Source organism: Monodelphis domestica, chromosome 8 (genome assembly GCF_027887165.1).
Source record: "Monodelphis domestica isolate mMonDom1 chromosome 8, mMonDom1.pri, whole genome shotgun sequence".
Classification (NCBI taxonomy): domain Eukaryota; kingdom Metazoa; phylum Chordata; class Mammalia; order Didelphimorphia; family Didelphidae; genus Monodelphis; species Monodelphis domestica.
Window position 1 is genome coordinate 202,314,539 of NC_077234.1, and position 21,969 is coordinate 202,336,507.

Below are 21,969 nucleotides of genomic sequence, written 5' to 3' on the forward strand. Positions count from 1 at the left end.
CAGTTCTAAATATCCTATGAAAGCAGAAATTTAAAATTTGCCACTAAATCATATTTGAATAGAATCAAACCATACTGATATAAACCAGAGCCAGTTTAGGCCCAGAATAATAAAGCTAGTTCAACTTTCTCATTTTACAAATAATGGAACTAAAGTTACTACATAGCATGATCAGCAGCACTAAACTTCTGTGACTAGAATTTTATAGGAAGCTTTCAGAATCTGGAAATGGCTTCACAAACAAGACTTCATTTGAGTCTCACAATAAATGTACTAAGTCCTAAAAAGATCATTATTCCCGCTGTATAGATGGCAATAGACTCCAAGAGGTTATATGATGGAGTGGGGAATAGGGGATGAACAGATGACAAGATACAGAAAGGTGAAATTAGGTTTTCTTTTTATATTCTTTTTATATTCTATCCAGTGTACCAGATTGCTACAGGTAGTAAATAGTCAGGATTGAACTTATTTCCTGACTACAAATCCAGTGTGCTCTCTCATAGGAATGAACTAGTAATATGTGAAAAGATTCTGAACTAAAATATTTTGAATACCACAAATATTTATGAGCAAAGATTTTAAAATGTGAGAAAAAGATCAAATGGCATCCACTGGTTTTGATGTAAACAACTTTTATGTTAACTTCCAGGGAGGAAAGGAACTTCTGGACTGCATTAGACCTGAAGCCTTTATAAGTCATTTAGTCAATGATGCAAATTTTAAAATTGTAGAATTTTTGAAGATAGTACAAATGTTCTTTGAAAAATGGGTATTAAGAAATCCCACAAAATCCAAATTAATTACTTCACTAAGATTTACAGGAACATGACCTAACTAACTACATACCTCTTCTTTACGCTTGGCTTCTAATTCTTCAAGTCGTCTTATGCGTTCCTCCTCTTCTCTTTTCTGCCTTTCTTCCTCTTCTTTAAGCTTAGCAAGGGCTTCCTGCATAGCTTTCACAGTGGCTTTACTCGGCCCTTTTTTCTTTTCTTTCTCCTTTTCTTTCTCCTCCTTTTCTCCTTTCTTTTTTTTCTTATCTTTCTTCTTTTTGTCACCTTCATTATCATCAGCTAATAGAACAGAGGAAAACAGCAGATAATTTCAGTAGAATCACTAAACATAAACTACCAGGGCCTTTTTTGTTTACTAGTAGAAATAAAATGAGTTGTCTTCAAATATATAAATTTTAAACACATTAATTTATTTTCCCTTTAACATTTAATGTAGTATCTAGCAAAAGTGACAAAAAAGGATCATACCTTTAAAATCAACAATTCTACTCTTGGGAATAAAATCTAAATTTTTTTTTTTCAGTTCAAAATTATTTCAAAGCAGCTCATTCTTATAAATGCCAACAAAAAATTAAGGAGAAATCTAAATGGTCAAAAATAGAAATGATGAACTTATGGTTCATTAAAATAATAACATAATCAAACTAAGACTGAGAATCTTATGCCATATAAAGAAATCTGTAAAGATCTTTGTGTAATAATGCAAAGTAACAAAGCAGAAATAACAGTACACACTAGAGCAATTACATAAAAGGAAAAATTAATGAGAATGAATGTATAAAGAATCCAAACAGACTTAAAGAATGAAAAGTTATTTTGTAAAATAAAACTGATTTAAAGGACTATTAAGTTGATATTAGTTCCAGCAATACTCAACATTAGTTTTTAATGTCATTAAACAAGGAGAGAGAGGGAGAGGGAGAGGGAGAGAGGGAGAGAGTGCCTCCAGGGAAGGAAAAACATGTACTTGTGATTGGCTCTATAGAAAAAAAGTCAGAATTCTGAAATTGAAAAAACATCAGAGACCATGCTAAGGGGACACTTCCAGCTCTGTAACTTTGGGCAAGAACTCTCACTAAGCCTTCATTCCTTATGTATAAAACAGAAATGCTATACTCACTCCATTTAATAATTACAGATTGTTGTGGTGAAAGTATTTTGTATAAGTGTTTCCCAATTTGATAATTTTCAAGGGGGGGAAAACAAAGCACTATCTATCGTCAGATGATAAAACATTTGAAATCACTGATAATTTAGAGGAATGCAAATTAAAGCAATTCTGAAGTTCCATCTCACGCTTCTCATATTAGTAAATCCTATAGCAAAGAAAAATTAAAAATTTTGAAGGGCTTGCAAAAAAAAAAAAAACATGCAGTGAATACACTTGTGGTAAAGCTATGAACTGCCACAGCTATTATGGAAAGGAATATGGAAATGATGCATCCTTTGTGATTCTGCAATAATACTATTAAGCCTAAACTATTATGTAACCCCTAAAAGAGATGGAAGAAAACTGGAAATTGAGGGAGATCCGCTGAACAATTTATGGTCATATGGATATAATGGAACACTACTGTGTTGGAAGAAATAATGAAAAAGATAGTTTCATGGAAACTTGAAGACTTGTATCAACTAATGTACTAAAATGAACAGAACCATGAGAATAATTTGTACTAACATAACAATCTTATAAAACTGACAATTTTGAAAGATTTAACAACTCTCAATAATTAAACAATTCACCATGACTCCATGGGAACCAACACTGAAGTTTGCTAACCACCTCCTAACAGAGAAATGATAAACAAGGCACATATTTTTGGACACAGACAATATGAGAATGGTTGCACATTTGTCACAGGAATTTTCTTTTAATTTTTCCTTTCCATTGGGGGAGATAATGGAAACGAGGGGGAAAACACGCTTGTCAAGTGAAAAAAAAAATTCAAGACTATTTGTAAGTAAATGTTACTATAACCACCCAGAGAATTATTTATATATATAATTATTATAATATCAATGTCTATACAAAAGATCACCCATACTTTTCTTCCCTTCCTAAAATTACCTTCTGCAGTTGTGGGAGTATCTCCCTTGTCTTCGGAGGCAGGAGCTGGTTTAGCATCAAGAGTTACTCTGGATTTTAAAACATCTTCCTCTGATTTCTTCTTTGTTTGCTCTTTTTTACCAGTTTCAGACTCTTCTTTTTCTTTCAATTTTCTCAATTTTGCCTTTTCTTCATCTCGCTTTTTCTTCTCTCGCTCTTTTTTCTCTGCCTTCTTCTGTGCCACTGTTTTAATTTTGAAAGAAGAATCATCATCTTCATTTCCACTTTCAACCTGAGGAGCTGCTTTGGTTCTCTGATTTTTCTTCTGTGATTTTCTAGACTGAGAGAAGTCATCGGAGTCATCACCGCTTGCTCCTGATGAATCTGCTCTGGCCCTGGATTTACGTTTTTTAATGCTCTCTTCATCTTCTTCTGAACCTTCTCCCTTTTTATTTGATTTCTGGGTTTTCCCTTTACCCTTCTTTGAAAGTTTATCAAAAGTATCATCCTCACTTCCAGAATAGGTTTCTGTTTTTGCTTTGGAGATCTTTTTTGACTTGGATTCTTTCTCCTCTGCTTCTTCACTATCATCATCCAAACTCTGTTTTTTGCCCTTCTGCCCTTTCTTTTTTCTTTCTTGCTTTGAAGTACTTAATTCTTCTTCATTATTTTCTGCTGCCTAGAAATTTTAAATGATTATTACATTAGTGATCACTTAAAACAACCTAGAATGAACACTACAAAAAAGGTTACTAGTTATATTGAAATTTTTTTCATGCCAAATTCCTTTTAAATTAAGACATGAATAATGGACTCCTCCATTAGTGGCAATGCAATGATCCTAAACAACTTGGAGGGATCTACAAGAAAGAACACTATCCACATTCAGAGGAAAAACTGTGGGATTAGAAACACAAAAGACCACATGGGTCGAGGGGGATATGATTGGGGATGTAGACTCTAAATGATCATCCTAGTGCAAACATCAACAACATAGAAATAGGTTCTGGGACACATGTAATACCCAGTGGAATTGCATGTTGATTATGGGAGGGGTGGGGGGAGGGGGGGAAGGAATAGAAAATGAAACAAAAAATAATGCCAAAAATAAATAAATGAATTAAGACATGAATCTGTACAAAATTTCTTCAAACAAATATCAAGTAGCCCACCTTAACTCTTAAGAGTGGGAAGGCCAGGGGACAACTGGGTAGCTCAGTGAATTGAGAGCCAGGCCTTGAGACAGGAGGTCCTAGGTTCAAATCTGGCCTCAGACACTTCCCAGCTGTGTGATTCTGGGCAAGTCACTTGACCCCCATTGCCTAGCCCTTAGCACTCTTCTGCCTTGGAGTCAATACAAGACAGAAAGTAAGGGTTTAAAAAAAAAAAAGAGTGGGAAGGCCAGCTCTGGCCACGACCACCATCATCAGGCCAGATTCATCTGCTTTATGTAACATACAGGTCTAGAAAACAAAATGTAACATCCAAAGAGCTATAACCTCATATACACTAAAGATTTTCCTTGGTTTCCATAGAAACCGAATAAAGTACAAAAAAGAAAAGGCCCTACCTGAATTTTCACATTTCTGAAACTAACAAGTACAGTAATTATATAAGCAACAAGTTTTAATTAATCCAGTTTTATGGTCTTAAAACTATCACTTTAAGTTCTAGGGTGGGGTTCTTGACGTAGAATCTATAAAAATATTTTAATAATGTATTCTTGACATAATTTATTTCCATTGTAATCCTATGTACTTTGTGAGCACTAAAAAGTCCATGAGGGAAAGGGAGGAGGGTGGTCCAGAGGCCTGAGAGCCAAGCCTAGTGATGGGAGGTCCTAGCTTCAAATCTGTTCTCAGGTACTTCCTAGCTGGGCGATCCTGGGTATGTCACCTAACTCTGATTTCCTAGCCCTTACTGTCCTTCTGCCTTAGAATCAATATACAATAGTGATTCTAAGACAGAAGGGAAGAATTTTTAAAAAATTAACATATAGGATTAACTAGAGTTAGGATCTCAAAATGCAAGAACAATGGACATTAAGCCCTAATTTGAGTATAAGAATTTTACAAGTAGATTATGGGGGAAATTTGGCTAGACAACAGTTCATGTGAAAAAGATTTAGGGATTTTCATGGTGTGCAAACCAATATATAATAGGGGAAAAAAGTTAATGAGTTATCAGTCTCATTACATTAATAAAATAAATAATGTGCAAAATATTCTGGTCAAACTATATCTGATATACCCACATCCTAGATATATCTAGGAGTTCTTAACCTTTTGTCTATAAACTTGTTTTTTTAAAAAATATGTTGACAACTACACCAATGTAATTGGTTTCTTTTGTAACCCAATGTATTCCATTTATGTATTTAAACACTTTAATCCAAGAAAAAGTCCACAGGTTTCAAGCAGACTTAAAAAAAGAGCACATGACATCAAAAAGGTTAAGAACTCCTGCTTAATCTAGACAAAGAAGCATGTTCATTTCTGAGGACAACATTTTGGAAGGATATTTTCACAAGGTGGGGCACAACCAAGGGTATATAACTAGGAAAAAAGAACATAGAAAAATATGGTAGAAAAGAGAAGATGAAGGAGTTGGTGATATTTAGGGCCATATTATGATTGTCATCATAAAAATTAATTGCTTATTCGAGGGCAAAGAACTGGGAAGCATTAGGAATACTGCATTTATAGCAGCTCTTTTTGTGGTAGCAAAGAATTGGAAACTTTGGATTGGAAAATGGAAATTGAGGGGATGCTGAAAAAAATAGTGGTATATAAATATAAATACTATTGTGTTATAAGAAATAATGAGCAGGATGGTTTCCAAAAAACCTGGGAAGACTTACATGAACTGATATAGAGTGAATAGAACTAGAACATTGTACACAGCAACAGCAATATTGTTCGATGATCAACTAATAACTAAGCTAGTCTTAGCAATACAAAGATTCAAGACAATTCTGAAAGACTTATGGTGAAAGATACTATCTACCTCCAGAGAAAAAACTGATGGAGCTTGAATGCAGATTGAAGTATTTTAATTTTTACCTTTTTATGTATGAGGTATTTTTTTTTTTGGGGGGGGGGGCAAAGGGACAAGGATGTTTCTGTATTTTCTCTTGTTGATATGACTAATATGGGGGATGGGTGGGGGTAGGGGAGATGGAGATGAGAGGAGAATAAATTGCAAGAAATCAGATTGCCCCAGCATAGAACAGACTTATTGAGAAAGTTGTGCATTCTCCATCACTTAAGGTCTTCCAGCAGACGGTTGGACTAGATAAACTCTAAAGTCCCTTTCAATTTAGATTACTATGAAATATAATTGGACAGATATAGATAATAAAATCTGTCTCATATGAAAAGCAACAAAGAAGTTCTTCAATACATGTAAAAAGACTAAAAGACCTATCCACAATCAAGAAGTATATCCAAAAAATTAATAATTGATCATAAACTATACCTGATATCAAGAACTGAAGAACATATAATTCAAGGGAAAAATTCAGTGAGTTTAATCACTAAATTTGAGAATACTGAACTAAAATAAAGGAATTTTTAATAATTTTAATAACTATATGAAATTTACTTAAATTAGCTTAAAGTCTAATCAAATGAACCAGAATTAGTAAAATTTATCTTAAAATAATAACTTCAAATTTTATTCAGTGGCTTATAGCTACTTAGAAGCATGAAGTAATCACTCACAAACCAGAATATGTAAGAACACAGCTAGGTGACCCTGGGGATAGAGCAGCAGGCCTGTAGTCACATAATCAAGACCTGGGTTCATATCTGACCTCATCCCATCTCACAGCTATGTGACCTTAGGCAAATCATTTAACCCCAACTGCCTAGCCCCTTCTGTCTTAGAACTGATATTGACAGAAGTTAAGGGTTTAAAAAACAAACTAAAGAACAATCTTTCACCTTTACTGCAGTGGTTTCTCGATCAATTTTGACTCCCTGTGCTTCTAAAGACAATTCTTCAAGCTCTTTCAGGATGTCATCCTCACTAGAAACCAAATTTTGAAAATATTGATTAATAAGTGAACCCAAATACAAATATGCTAGAAGTTGTATTTTTAAATCATGCTTACTCAAAATCTTGTTTCTTCTTATCCTTTTTCTTTTTACCCTTTGACTTCTGTGGTTCTTGCTCCTTAGCAGCACCAGCTCCTTCTATTTCTGCAGCCAAAGCTTCAAGATCAATATCATCCTTGGTACTTTAACAAAAACAAAAAAGATCTAAATGTTAATAAAGCATGAGCTGATTTAGTATTTCCTTACACCAGAGAAATTTCCAAATAACTAAAAAGCTAACTACTGAAAAAAGTCAAGAAAAAAGTCAAAATAAAATAATCTGAAACAAATCTATACCAACTGGTAACAGTTCCAAGAAAGCAAGCTGAACAAACGGGGGTGGGGTATGGATGGAAATGAACTTAACAATGAAGACAGTATCTTTAGATCTGATCTCCTCTCTCTCTCTCTCTCTCTCTCTCTCTCTCTGAAAAAGGATGAGCCAGGCCAATTTCCTTATACTAGTTAAGTACTACTATGATGCCTCATCAGGTGTGCAAATGACCCCAGGTCCATAATGATGAACCTATGGCACACATGCCAAAAAGGGCACATAGAACCCGCTCTGTGGGCATGCCTGTAATCAATCGCCCACCAGAATTCCTCAGGGCCAAGCTGTTCCTGTCCCCCTCCTTTCCCTGTACCTAAAGACATTCCTAACTTCACCTGTCTTCCTGTCCAGCAGCCCAATGGGAGCACTTCCTCCCTCCCTTGTCTAGGATAAGGGGGTGGGGGTTGGAAGAGTTGAAGGGGAGTAAGGAAGGGGGATGGGAATGGCGCCCAGCACTCCATCTCTAAAAGGTTCTCAAAGGGTTGGACTGCAAAAATGTAGCCTTTGTCAGGTTCTATCATACTGAAAAGGCTAGAGCTAAAGCTACTGAATAAGCACGATTTAGCCAAAGCATGAAAACTGGAAAATAGATATTAAATTCAAGAAGCAATAGAACAAGAATTTAAATCAGAAATTCCTGGGAAGTATTAAGACAAAATAGAAAACAAATTCCTTGGGAAATAATTTTATATTTGATTTTTTTAAGTTCAGGGAAAACTGGAAAGCAGCAATCTAAGCAGAAATTAGTCTTAGATTAATACCTTAAACTGTATTCCTAAATACATTCTAAACTGATATGATCTGTTACAAAAAACTGATAACTTTGATTATATAAAACTGAAAAACTACTGCAAAACAAAATTAATTCACCTAGGATAAGTAGGGAAACTGAATGGAAAAAAAATGTATGTACCAAAATTCTGATAAGGGTTGGGTATTCAAGATCTATAAAACAATTAAAAGGCATAAACACACATACATATACACAAAACAATGTCCAATACACAAATAATCAAAGGCTATAAATATTAGTCCCAGTGTAAATAAAATCACTACCACGACAAAACAGAATATAAAAATTATTGCCTGTCTCAAGTAATTCATTCAGACACTTCTGTAACTTGTTCAACTGTCTTGATAAAGTATGACTTACTTTACTACTATAAATTATATGGTCTTCACCCTACTTTTTCCACTATAAATTTTTCTTTTATAATAATTGGTTGAGTATAAATTATATTAAAGGACATTCCCATAGAAGAGGTACTAGAAAAAGAAACTGGGGAGGAGAGGGACGGGAGGGCAGGGCAGGCAATTTGGATCATATAATTTCAGAAAACAAGTTTGGAAATTTGTTGTTACATGTAATTGGTAAAATATCTTTATTTTAAAAAATTAAAATCTTTTGGCCTAACTCTCCCAATACACTACAACCTAGAAAACCTGCTAGACTAAATCCATATCAGCAAAGGCATGAAAAATTTGATCTTTTTTTCTAGCCTATGGCAGCTTAGGAAGACAGACAGAGAAGTCTGTAGACTGGGGTGGAGACTGGCCAGGGATTTAACACAGTAGCTTCAGGAGCAGAGAAACTGAAAGCATTCTAAAACTCAGAGAAGGAAAGAGCCAAAATAGACCACCACTGGCAGAAAAAGATCAAAGGAGACAGGGAACATTAAGGACAGGGAACATGAAAATCCATCACCCAGTTAGGGTCAATACTGTGCTGGAGGAATAATAGGGGCAGAGAAGAAACAAAATTATCCTCCAATGATGTTTTACTTAAAGAACTCTAGAGTCAACTAAAAACTTAATCAAAACAAATTCGCCAAAGTTAAAGGATATAAAACAAACCCGCACAGATCATCAGCATTTGTATATATACCAACAACATGCAGTCAAAAGAGATATAAGAAGAAATTCCATTTAAAATAATTATAGGTTGCATAAAATACTTGGGAGTCTATTGTCAAGACATTTACAGGAACTATATCAACACAACTACAAAATATTTCATAAAAACAGGTCTAAATAAGTAGAGATATATCAATTGCTCATGGGTAGGCCAAGCCAGTAAAATGAAAACTGATTATACTATCCAAATTAATTTATTCAGTGCCATACCAATCAAACTACCAAAGACTTTACAGATCTGGAAAAAAATATCATTAGAAGTTTCATATGGAGGAACAAAACATCAAAAAAATATCAAGGGACTCAATTAAAAAAACACACACAAAACAGAAGGGGGATGAGTAATGCCAGATCTCAAATTATACTGTAAATCTATAATTGTCAAAACAATTTGGTACCGGAGAAGAAACAGAGTGGTTGAACAATAGAAGAGATTAAGCATATAATATATAAAAGCAAATGAGCCCACTTGACCTAGTATTTGATAAATTCTAAGATCAGAATTATTAGAACAAGAACTATGTGACCAAAAACTAAGAAAACTAGAAAGTAGTCTGACAGAAAAAAGGCATAAACATGGTCAAAACAAAATAAGCTCAGAATTGATACATAATTTTAATACATATAGATAATATACACCCAGAATGGATGCATAATTTAGCTCATTGTTAAGCAAAATAAGATCAGAATGGATACATAATTTAGACAAAAAAAGCATTAGCAAATCAGTGGAGCATAGAAGAAATTATCTCACAGATCTATGGATAGAAGAATTCATGACCAAATAAAAGACAAAAGTTCACAGGAAGCAAAATGTATAATTTTAATTACATAAAAATAAAAAGGTTTTGCACAAGCAAAACTAGTGTGGCCAAAAGGAGAAAAGCAGGAAACTGGGGAAAAATCTTTGCAAGAAGTTTCCCAGATCTTGTTTCTAAGATATATAGGGAAGCGAGCCAAAGGTATCTTAATAACTTAGAAACAAGATCTGGGAATGGACAAGGGAAATGAACAGGAAGTTTTCAAAAGAAATCCATGTCAACAGCCACACGAAAATGCTCTAATTTCTCATAATTAGAGAAATATAAATTAAAAGAACTATGAAGTACCATCTCATACAAGCTAAGATGACAGAGAAGGAAATATGACAAATGCTAGAGAGGATATGGGAAAACAGGAACACTAATGGGTTGTTGGTAGGACGATAAACCAGTTCAACTATTCTGGAAAACAACTATAAATACATCAAAAAATCTATTAAACTGTAAATATCTTTGGAATCTGAAACACTACTATGAGTATTCTCCCAAAAGTCCAAAGCAAGAGGAAAAGGCCCCTATTTAGCACTTTTTTTTTTTGCAGTAGCAAAGAATTGGAAACCATGGAGATACATATTAATTGGAGAATTCCTGAAGCAATTATGGCATGGGAATGTGATGGAATACTAGTGTGCTATAAGAAATTATTAAAAGGATGGTTTCCGAAAAACATGGAAAGCCTTGTATGCAATGATTTAAAATGAAGTGAGCAGAATCCAGACAATTTACTTTTACAGCAGTAATGTAAAGATAAGCAACTCAAAGGCTTAGTAACTGATAAACAAAATGACTAACCACAATTCCAAAAGATTCATGATGAAATATGCTTTTCATCTCCAGAGAGAAAATTAATGGACTCAAAGTACAGCCTGAAACAAATTTTCTTCCATTTCTTTCTCATGCTATCTCCATGTGGGGGGGGGGGGGGGGGGAAGGAAGGGGGGACCTAATGCATTAACTTGTTTGGTATGTCTTTCTTTGCAATAATTTTATTTTATTTTCTTCTTAATGAATGGGGAAGAAAGAGAAAATTTGGAACTGAAAATGAAATTTAATTTTAAAAAATCTTTAATTAAAAATAGTTTCTTTAGAAATATTAAATGTGGGGATGGAGGGGCAGCTAAGTGACTCAGAGACAGATTGGAGACTAGAGGTCCAGGATCCAGATACTCCCTGGCTATATGACCCTGGGTAAGTCACTTAACTCCCATTACCTAGCCTTTATTGCTCTTCTGCCTTGGAACCTGATATTCAGTATCCATTCTAAGACAGAAGGTAAGGGCTTATTCAAAAAAGAAAAAATATTAAATATAGGACAAAAGGAGAATGAAACACTTATAGTAAGAGAAGAAGGGCCAATAGGAAAGAGCAGATGTGAAGACTTCATTGCCTCTGGCTCCACAAGCAGGCTGGTAAGTTGAGCATGCAGCAATAGATCTTATCGAAAACCTCCAGGCTACTTACTAGTTCAAACTTCCAAAAGTTTTAGACAAAAAGCTGATATGGCTCTATAGTAAGGTACTGTCCTTTCACCTATGAAAATATGGAGGCAGTCTATAACAACTCTGACCCTCACCTGACACCAAGCTCTCACTTGTGGCTCCCAGTAGCTGCTAGCATGCGGCAGCGGCCACACCCCAGGCAACAGCTTCGACAGGCCAGCTAAACCTTGTGAGGGTAGCCATCGGGTCGTCGACCCCTGGTGAACCAGGACTTTGCTCACCCAGCATGTGAAGACTGCTTCAGCGGAACAGGTGGAAGAAACCAATCAGAAGGTTCAACGGCTGAGATGGCGACGCAGCAAAGCACTGTGGAGTGCTTAGGGCGTGTTGGAGCACAAAAGACAACACGGCCATCCAATGCAACTGAGGAAGTCTCCAGGTGTAATGACTTTTCATACCACTGGACCCAGGTTTCCAACGCCGATAGAGTGGGACTGTCTCTGTGCATCGACTTTTCCACTTAAATCTCCTTCACGCACAAGTGTTTTTGTGCACACTCATCTGCATCACAGATGAAAGCTCACAAAGACAATCATGATCCTCAGTTACCTTGAGATGACTACTATAACAACATTGGAATCAGGATATTAAGTGTGAATTAACTGATAAAATAATGAAAAAGGAGAGGCAAGGAGCCTGACTTAACTCTTTAACTGTTCCATAACAAGCAAGTGGATGGGGAAGGGTGAATGAAATACCTATTCTCCAGGATTTATTAAGTTTCAATAAACAATTTTGCTAGGTGTTGCAGCAATACAAGTCAAACTACTTTTACCAGCTCACATGAAAAAATAGTATATCTGAAGCAGAGTCAAGATGATAGGGGAGAGAGGAAAAAGTACATCAAAGATCCCTTATCAAATTTCTTCCACTAAGAACTAGAAAACACCAGAATAATTCTAACTGGAAAATCCAAGAAAAGTCACAATAAGTTATTTTTTCAGTCAAGGTTGATTTAAAGACAGAGAAGTCTGCAGAAACTGGAGATGGGGTCTGAGCAAAATGACTGCTGTATACAAATCCTGGTACCCAAGGAGTAAGAGCCTAGAATGGGCAGCAGAGCAGCAGGCGGTAGGGCAGGAAGAGATTCCAAGGGGTTCTTTCCTGGAATTAAAACAAGATGCAGCAAAAAGCCTGATTTGGTAGCTTTGGTTCCCATTAGCACTGAAGGAGTATCTACAACTAGGGTAGCAGAGAAGTGTCCCTTACCTATCTGTCAAAATTATGTACAGAAGCTCTTTTTGTAGTGGCAAAGAATTAGAAATTGAAGAAATGCTCATCAATTGTGGAATGACTGAACAAGCTGTGTATGACTGTAAAAGAATAGTACTGTGCTAAAAAATGACAAGCAGAATGCTTCCAGAAAAGCCTACAAAGACTTACATGAACTGATGCAGAGTGAAATTAGCAGAACCAGAACACTGTACACAGTAACAGCAATATTATAAGATGGACAATTGCAAAGGCCTTTTCTCAACAATACAATGAATCAAGACAGTGCCAAAGGACTCATGACGAAAAATGCCCTCCACCTCCAGAAAGAGAACTGTTGGGAGTTTGAATACAGATTGAATCAGCATGCTATTTTTCACCCTTTTTAATAGTTTTGTGTGTGTGAGTTTGTGTGTGTGTGTTAGCATTTCAAAGAAAGAAAAGAGGAAGAACTGAGAGAATTTGGAACACAAAATGTAAAACAATGAATGTCAAAAAGTATTTTTACATGCAATTGGGAAAAAAACATTAATAAAAGGGAAAAAAACAAGTTAGGTAGAAAAATAAATACTAGTCATCCCTAATCTAGGTAATAAACAATAATCAAATCCCAGGATTATAATAAAGATTTCATTCTAGACTTGAGCCAGGGCAAAAGCCTACAGGGGAAAAGGAAAGAGTCCGAGAGCAAAATGGAATTCTTATATCCTATAAGAAAATAGGATGTTGGTAACTCTTAAAAATTGTTATCACCTGGGTAGCTAGAAGAATTATACTTAAGAGGGAACAGTGACAAACTATAGGATGAAATACCAAGACATAAATATGTATGTAGATATATGTATGCATAAATATAATTACACACACACACAACTAGAGTTTTTAAAAAGAGATTAATACTAAGAGAATTGGGAAAAGAAACAAAATGGGTAAATTTATGTCACAAAGAAGCACATGGCAGGTGGGAGGAGAACATCAATACACTGGAAGAGTACACAGAGGTTGGAGATAAAAAAATACTAAATTTTTACCTGCATTGAAATTGACTCAAAGGGGGAAGAACAATCAAATACATTGGAGCAGAGAATTGATTTGCAACCTATAGGGAAGTAGAAGGGTAACAAATAGACTGGTGAGGAAAGAGGAAAGAAGCAATACAAGGGAGGGGAGAGCTTAGGTGGAGGGGGTAGTTTATTTTTTTTTAATTAAAACCCTTACCTTCCATCTTGGAGTCAATACTGTGTGTATTGGCTCCAAGGCAGAAGAGTGGTAAGGGCTAGGCAATGGGGGTCAAGTGACTTGCCCAGGGTCACACAGCTGGGAAGTGTCTGAGGTCAAATTTGAACCTAGGACCTCCCTTCTCTAGGCCTGGCTCTCAATCCACTGAGCCACCCAGCTGCCCCAGGGGGGTAGTTTTAAAAGACTGTAAAGAAAAGAGGGGAATAAGAACAGAGGGAGGTAGAAAGGGAAGTAAAATAAATATGGGAATTAGGGGGACCAATTAAAAACACAACACTGGTGTAGAAGGAAATAGTAAAAGAAGAAAGGCCAGAACTAGGAGTGGAAATCAAAATGCTGGGAAATACACAGCTGGTAATCATAACTCTGAATTTGAATGGAATGAATTCACTCATAAAATGCAAGCAAATAGAGTGAATTGGAAACCAAAACCCTACCATATGCTGTCTACAAGAAAATCACATAAGGAAAGTAGACACACATAGGGTAAAGGTAAGAAGATGGAGCCAAACCTATTGGGCATCAACTGATAAAAAGAAGACAGGAGTCTCAATCATGATATCTGACAAATCCAAAGTAAAAATAGATCTAATCAAAAAAAATAGGGAAAGTAACTGATAAAAGGCAGTATAGACAATGAGGAAATATCAGTACTCAACATGGATGCACCAAATGGCATAGCATCCAAATTTCTAAAGGAGAAACTAGTAGAGCTCAAGGATGAAATAGATAGAAAAACTATACTAGTGGGAGACCTGAACCTTCCTCTATCAGAACTAGATCAAACAAAAAAATAAATAAGAAAGAGGTAAGAGAAGTGAATGAAATCTTTAAAAAATTAGAGTTGGTAGATATGTGGAGAAAAATAAATAGGGACAAAAAGGAATACACCTTCTTTTCAGTAGCACATGGTACATTCACAAAGATTGACCATGTATTAGGACATAAAAGCATTGCAAACAAGTGCAAAAGAGGATAAATAATAAATGCAAAGTTCTCAGACCACAATGCAATGAAAATAAGAATTTGAACGGGTACATGGAGAGGCAAATAAAAAATGAAACAATACAATTCTCCAAAACCGGTTAAAGAAAAAATCAAAGAAGCAATAATTTCTTTGAAGAAAATGGCAATGATGAGACATCCTTTCAAAATCTATGGGATGCAGCCAAAGCAGTACTCAGGGAAATTTATATCCTTGAGTTCATATATTAACAAAGTAGGGAGGGCAGATGCCAATGAATTGGGTACACAAATTAAAAAACTAGAAAGTGAACAAATTAAAAATCCTCAGATAAACTCTAAATTAGAGAACCTAAAAATCAAAGGAGAAATTAATAAAATTTAAAGTGAAAGAACTATTGATTTAATAAATAAGACTAGAAGCTGGTACTTTGAAAAGTACTGATCAATCTAATTTTAAAAAGGAAAGAAGAAAGCCAAATTGACAGTTTCCAAGATGAAAAGGGAGACCTCAACTCTAATGAAGAGGAAATTAAGGCAATCATTAAAAATTATTATGCCCAATTATATGGCAATAAATATGGGAATTTAGGTGATATGGATAACTATTTACAAAAATATAAATTGCCTAGACTAACAGAGGAAGAAATAGAATATGTAAACAATCCTATATCAGAAAAAGAAATTGAACAAGCCATCAAAGAACTCCCTAGGAAAAATCCCCAGGACCAGATGGATTCACAAATGAATTCTATCAAACATTCAAAGAACAACTAATCCCAATATTGTACAAACTATTTGACAGAATAAACAAAGGAGGAGTTCTACAAAATTCCTTTTATGACACAAATATGGTACTGATTCCAAAGCCAGGCAGGTCAAAAACAGAGAAAGAAAACCAAAGACCAATCTCCTTAATGAACAAAGATGCAAAAATCTTAAATATGATACTAGCAAAAAGACTCTGGCAAGTGATAATGAGGGCTATTCAATATTACCAGATAGGATTGATACCAAGAATGCAAGGACAGTTCAATATTAGGGAAACCATCCACATAATTGACAATATTAACAAGCAAACCGACAAAAATCACGATTGTCTCAATAAATGCAGAAAAAGCCTTTGACAAAATACAACACCCATAGAAGGGTCTTTCCTAAAAATAATAAACAATAGATATCTAAAACCACTAGTAAACATCATCTGTAATGGCAATAAACTAGAAGCCTTCCCAATAAGATCAGGAGTGAAACAAGGATGCCCATTAACATCTCTATTATTTAACATTTTACTAGAAACACTAGCTGTAGCAATTAGAGAAGAAAAAGAAATTGAAGGCGTTAAAATTGGCAATTAGGAGACCAAGCGATCACTCTTTGCAGATGACAGTATGGTCTACTTAAAGAATCCTAGAGAATCAACTAAAAAGCTAATTGAAATAATCAACAACTTTAGCAAAGTTGCAGGATACAAACAATATAAACCCACAAAGTCATCAGCATTTCTATGTATTTCCAACACATCTCAGCAGCAAGAATTAGAAACAGAAATTCCATTTAAAATCACCCTAGACAATAAAAAATACTTGGGAATCTATCTGCCAAGACAAACACAGGAACTATATGAACATAACTATAAAACACTCTCCACACAATGAAAACTAGATCTAAATTATTGGAAAAACATCGACTGCTCATGGGTAGGACAAGCTAACATAATAAAAATGACAATCTTACCCAAATTAATTTACTTATTTAGTGCTGTGAATTTTAAAACTACTCCACCCTTCTCAGACTGTACTTTGGAAGACGTGATTAAGCTATTTCCTAATTAGTAACAATGGAGATACTTGGTCTAACAAAATCAAGTCTTGGGAACTTTATATTTCTCAAAGCTACTTAGTTTAACAAGGTCAGGAATGTCTGCACCATACTCAAAGATTTAATTATCTAAGAAAATGGCCTTCAACAGACATGTGCAGAAACAGCTGATAGACCCCTAGGCTGTCCTAAGTCAAACTAAGTTAACAATGGTACAGATGAGAGGCAGGAAAGTGACATAAAACCATCTATATAGGGCACGTCACTTCCTCTCTTGGTCTCTTTCCCAGGAGAGGTGGCTCTAGTTGGCAGAGTGCTAAGCGTTCTGAGATCTTGGAGTGGTGGCAGCTATTTGTCTGGGTTTTGGCAGTGAGTTTGCCCTTGAGCTAATATTCAGGTTTAGGCATCTTGGCTGAGCCCTCTTGGAGTACAGGCTGATTCCTTCCTCCTTCCCACTCCAAACCCATACTTTCTAGATCCCCTAATCTTCCCACCCGGCACAAGCCAGGCGGGAGAAAATCCTACACCCTTTCCTTCTCCTTTCTTAATTTCTTTCCACTCTATTAATTAAATCACCATAAAATTTCAGACTGACTTGGGTATTTTTATTTTATTATTTGGGAATCCATGGCAACCAATAATTAATATAATTTAGGTCACAGTGATAAAATTATCCTTTATAGTGCCATACCCATTGAACTACCAAAAAATCTTTTTACTGAATTAGGAAAAAAAAAAACATAACAAAGTTCATCTGGAAGAACAAAAGATCAAGGATATCCAGGAAAATAATGAAAAAAAAAATGCGAAGGAAGGTGGCCTTGCAATACCAGATCTCAAAATACATTATAAAGCAGTGGTCAACAAAACAATATGGTACTGGCTAAGAGACAGAAAGGAGGATCAGTGGAATAGACTTGGGGTAAGTGACCTCAGCAAAACAGTCTATGATAAACCCAAAGATCCCAGCTTTTGGGACCAAAATCCACTATTTGATAAAAACTGCTGGGAATATTGGAAGACTGTATGGAAGAGATTAGGTTTAGATCAACATCTCACACCATACACCAAGGAAAAACTCAGAATGGGTGAATGACATGAATATAAAGAAGGAAACTAAGTAAATTAGGTGAACACTTCTGTGTATACTCTTCTGAGTATACATGTCAGATCTTTGGGAAAGGAAAAGATTTTAAAACCAATCAAGAGTTAGGAAACAAATCACAAAATGTAAAATAAATAATTTTGATTACATCAAATTAAAAAGGGTTTATACAGACAAAACCAATGCAAACAAAATTAGAAAGGATGAAATAAAGTGAGAAACAACCTTCATAACAAAAACCTGACAAGGTCTAATTACTCAAATTTTTAAAGAGCTAAACCAATTGTACAAAAAAAAATCAAGCCATTCTCCAATTGATAAATGGGCAAAGGACACGAATAGGTAATTTTAGTTAAAGAAACCAAAACTATTAACAAGCACATGAAAAAGTGTTCTAAATCTCTTATAATCAGAGAGATACAAATCAAAACAACTTTGAGGTTGTTGTTGGCTAACATTACAGCAAAAGAAAGTAAGGAATGCTGGAGGGGATGTGGCAAAGTTGGGACATTGATGCATTTCTGGTGGAGTTGTGAATTGATCCAACCATTTAGGAAGGCAATTTGGAACTATGTCCAAAGGGCACTTAGGTCTGCCCTTTGATCCAGCCATAGCACTGCTGGGTTTGTACCCCAAAGAGATAATAAGGAAAAAGACATGTACAAGAATATTCATAGCTGCGCTCTTTGTGGTGGCAAAAAATTAGAAAATGAGGAGATGCCCTTCAATTGGGAAATGGTTGAACAAATTGTTGTATATGTTGGTGATTGGAATACTATTGTGTTCAAAGGAATAATAAACTGGAGGAATTCTATGTGAACTGGAATGACCTCCAGGAATTGATGCAGAATGAAAGGAGCAGAACCAAGAGAGCATCTTACACAGAGACTGTGTAAGATGCTCTCTTACACTGTGGTACAATCCAATGTAATGGACTTCCCCATTATTGGCAAATCCTGAACAACTCTGAGCGATCTATGAGAAAGAACACTCTCCATATCCAGTGGAAAAACTGCGGGAGTAGAAATACCGAAGAAAAAGAATTGCTTGATTACATGGGTCGAGGAGGATACGATTGGGGATATAGACTAAAAAACATCCTAGTGCAAACATCAACAACATAGAAATAGGTTCTGCTCAAGGACACATGTAATACCCAGTGAAATTGTGCATAGGTTCTGGGAAGGGTTGGGGGAGGGCAGGGAGGGAAAGAACATGACTTGTATCTAAGGAATAATGTTCTAAATTGACTAAATAAAATTTTTAAAAAAGGAAAATGCTGCTTTAACAAAAATCCAAGGAGAATTTCTGGAAGATTTCAAAGTTTTTAAAAGTTAATAAAATTGTAAAACCAAATAAGGCAGTAAATGAGAACTAAGAAAAATATGAAAAAAAATTTTTTTTCAGTATCAAACCTTTTCCAAGAAAATTGGAACTGACCAACTAGAAGTTATTGACTCAAACATCTAAATAAAAATATAAGAAAACATAAGGAACCGACATAATTAAAGAATCATTGGACTACCTGAAAACTACAACCAAAAAAAAGAGCCCACATATTTTTCAAGAAATAATAAAACAAAATAGCTAGATGTCTTAGAACCAGTAGACAAAAAAGAAATTGAAGAAATCCACTGGTTATATCACAAAAAATAAATGACAAGATTGAATACAATTTTAATAGTATACTGAAATGGTAATAACTCAGTTGTGTAAACCTCAAAATTTCTTAGACTTATAAATGTTGGAAATTTCACCATTGGGAAATTTCATACTTGAAAAATTTCCTATTGATAGTGGGTCTTGACTATTGGAATGTGAACCCCATTGGCATGGGAGGTTCCTTCTCTTCCCTTCTTAAGATTACTTTAGGACAGAAACCTTTTGCTGAACAATGGAAAGGACTTTGACCTATGCTTAAGCATAGAATAGGAATTTCTTTGAGTCATGATTGATTTTAGAATTGATACAATGGAGATACTTGGAATCAATCTCCACCCTATTCAGTCCTAACAGGATTGAGCAAGGGCTGCAGCCTAGATCAAAATTTAATTATTCCAATCTCTACCCTACTCAGGTTAACAGGATTTAGAAAGGGCTGTAGCAAAGGATCAAAGATTTAATTATTTGAAAATATGACCTTCAACAGACATGTGCAAAGCCTCTGGGTGGTCCTGGGTTAAGCTAGAGCCTCCATTGGCACAGGGAAATTGATGGACAGTGCTTGGTAGATGTGAGAACTGAGGGGAGGGAACTTGGATGGTTTCCTTAAGGATAGGGGGGGCTGAAGACTGGAGGAGGTGGTTGAGGAGTTGGTCGGAGTGGTTGGAGTGTGCTCTGAGAAGCTTGCTCTGAAGGAAGCTGAAGGTGGGGGCCTCTGAGACTGTTTCTCCATTTTGGTCACGTGAGTAATAGGGACTGATCTCTTTTCTTTGCCCCAGCTATCTAAGGGCTTGGGCCTTTTGGCCCAGCCTAAACAGAAGGGGTATTTAAGCCCTATTCCCTTCTCTCCCTTTTCTCTCTCTCTATCTCTAATTCCTTTCTTCCTCCTGTTTGTAATTAAACTCCATAAAAGATTGACTGCTGACTTGAGTTTTCATTTAGGAATTACATAGCTGAATTCCTTGGCGACCTTAAATTAATATATATCAGTCTTTTAAAGTGATTTCCTTGTCACAGTTGTGCACAGCATCTTCAGAAAAAATAACAATAACAAAAAATAACAACCATGTATTAAAATTTCACAAATGCAGAAAAGTTAAAATACTTTATGCCTCTTTTACTAGCCATAAGGTAATTAAAGTTATATTCAACTAAGGGCCTTTATAGCAAAGATTAATGGAAACAAAATATCTTAAGCCTTATTAAATAAAAACTAGGAGCTGGTATATTCGAGGGAGAAACACAATAAAAGATAAGCCATTAGCTAACTTGAGTCTTTAAAAAAGAAGAAAATCAAATCACCAGTATCAAAAATGGAAAAGATGAATTCCTAAAGAATGAGGAAAAATTTGAAGCCCTTTCTCACATCTATACAGCCAATAAAATTGACCACCTAAATGAAACTGAACACAAATGTTTTTGTTTGAACAAATGAACAAATGTTCATTCAGAAAATGAAACAAAAACACAAATTGTCCAAATTAACAGAACAGGAAATAGTGGGCTTAAATAATCCTGTTAGAAACTGAACATGTCATAAATGAACTCTCAAAGAAAGAACCCCAGGATCATACAGATTTTAAATCTAGCAATTAATTCCAATACCACAGAAACTACTTGAGAAAAAAAAAGATAAAGTATACTAAAAATTTCTTCTTGGACAAAAATATAGTCTTGATACTTAAGCCAGAGGTAGTCAAAAGAGAAAAGAAAAAAACTTTGTGCAAAAATCATAATGGTTTAGAGTACCATAGAGTGTCATCTAACAAAAACATTGAAAACTAATGAACTTAAACAAAATAAGATATAAAATAAACACAAGTCAGAAGCATTTCTGTACCTCGCCAACAAATTCCAGCAGGAAGAGATAAAGAGACATTCCATTTTTAAAAAAAGACAAGACAAAAAGATATTTGAGAGCTTACCTACCAAAACACACACCAGAAATATAAAATACAATTTACACAAATAAAGACAGATCCAAATAAATGAAGAAACATTTATTTCTCACAGGTAGCTTAAGTCAATATGACAAAAATGACAATACTATATTAGCTAATTTATTTATTTAGTACTATATGAAACTACTAAACGATTAGTTAATAGAACTAGGAAAAAATAAAATTCATCTAGAGAAACAAAAGAATTAGACAAAGTGTCACTGGATCAAAGAATATATGGGACTCACAAATAGAAGGTGTAAGAAGCCTATAGGGTCAAAGGAGAAGCTAGGTAATGAAGGGCTTTGAACATTAAAGAGAGGATTTTTCATTTGATCCTGTGATTGGGACCCATCAGAATTTACTGACATTGATCAGACCTGCACTTCAGGAAAATAATTTTGGCAAGTTGAATGGAATGAGTAGGGACATGTGGCAAGGCAAATATGTGTGTGTCTGTCTACATACAAATACATACATACATGCATGCACATACACACATATAAGAAAAGGAAGAAATT

The 21,969-nt window shown here is 35.2% G+C and overlaps 1 protein-coding gene across 1 annotated transcript in view; it reads right to left on the bottom strand.

The window, feature by feature from the left end:
• EIF5B (eukaryotic translation initiation factor 5B) overlaps positions 1–21,969 on the bottom strand; it is a 75,315-nt gene that overhangs the window by 27,261 nt on the left and 26,085 nt on the right. Inside the window, exons 2-5 of the mRNA XM_056808278.1 lie at positions 6,959–7,084; positions 6,789–6,873; positions 2,866–3,523; positions 850–1,076 (exon numbers count right to left, since the gene is read on the bottom strand). Of these exons, the coding sequence (XP_056664256.1) occupies positions 850–1,076; positions 2,866–3,523; positions 6,789–6,873; positions 6,959–7,084 (1,096 nt within the window). The remainder of the gene's footprint in view (positions 1–849; positions 1,077–2,865; positions 3,524–6,788; positions 6,874–6,958; positions 7,085–21,969) is intronic.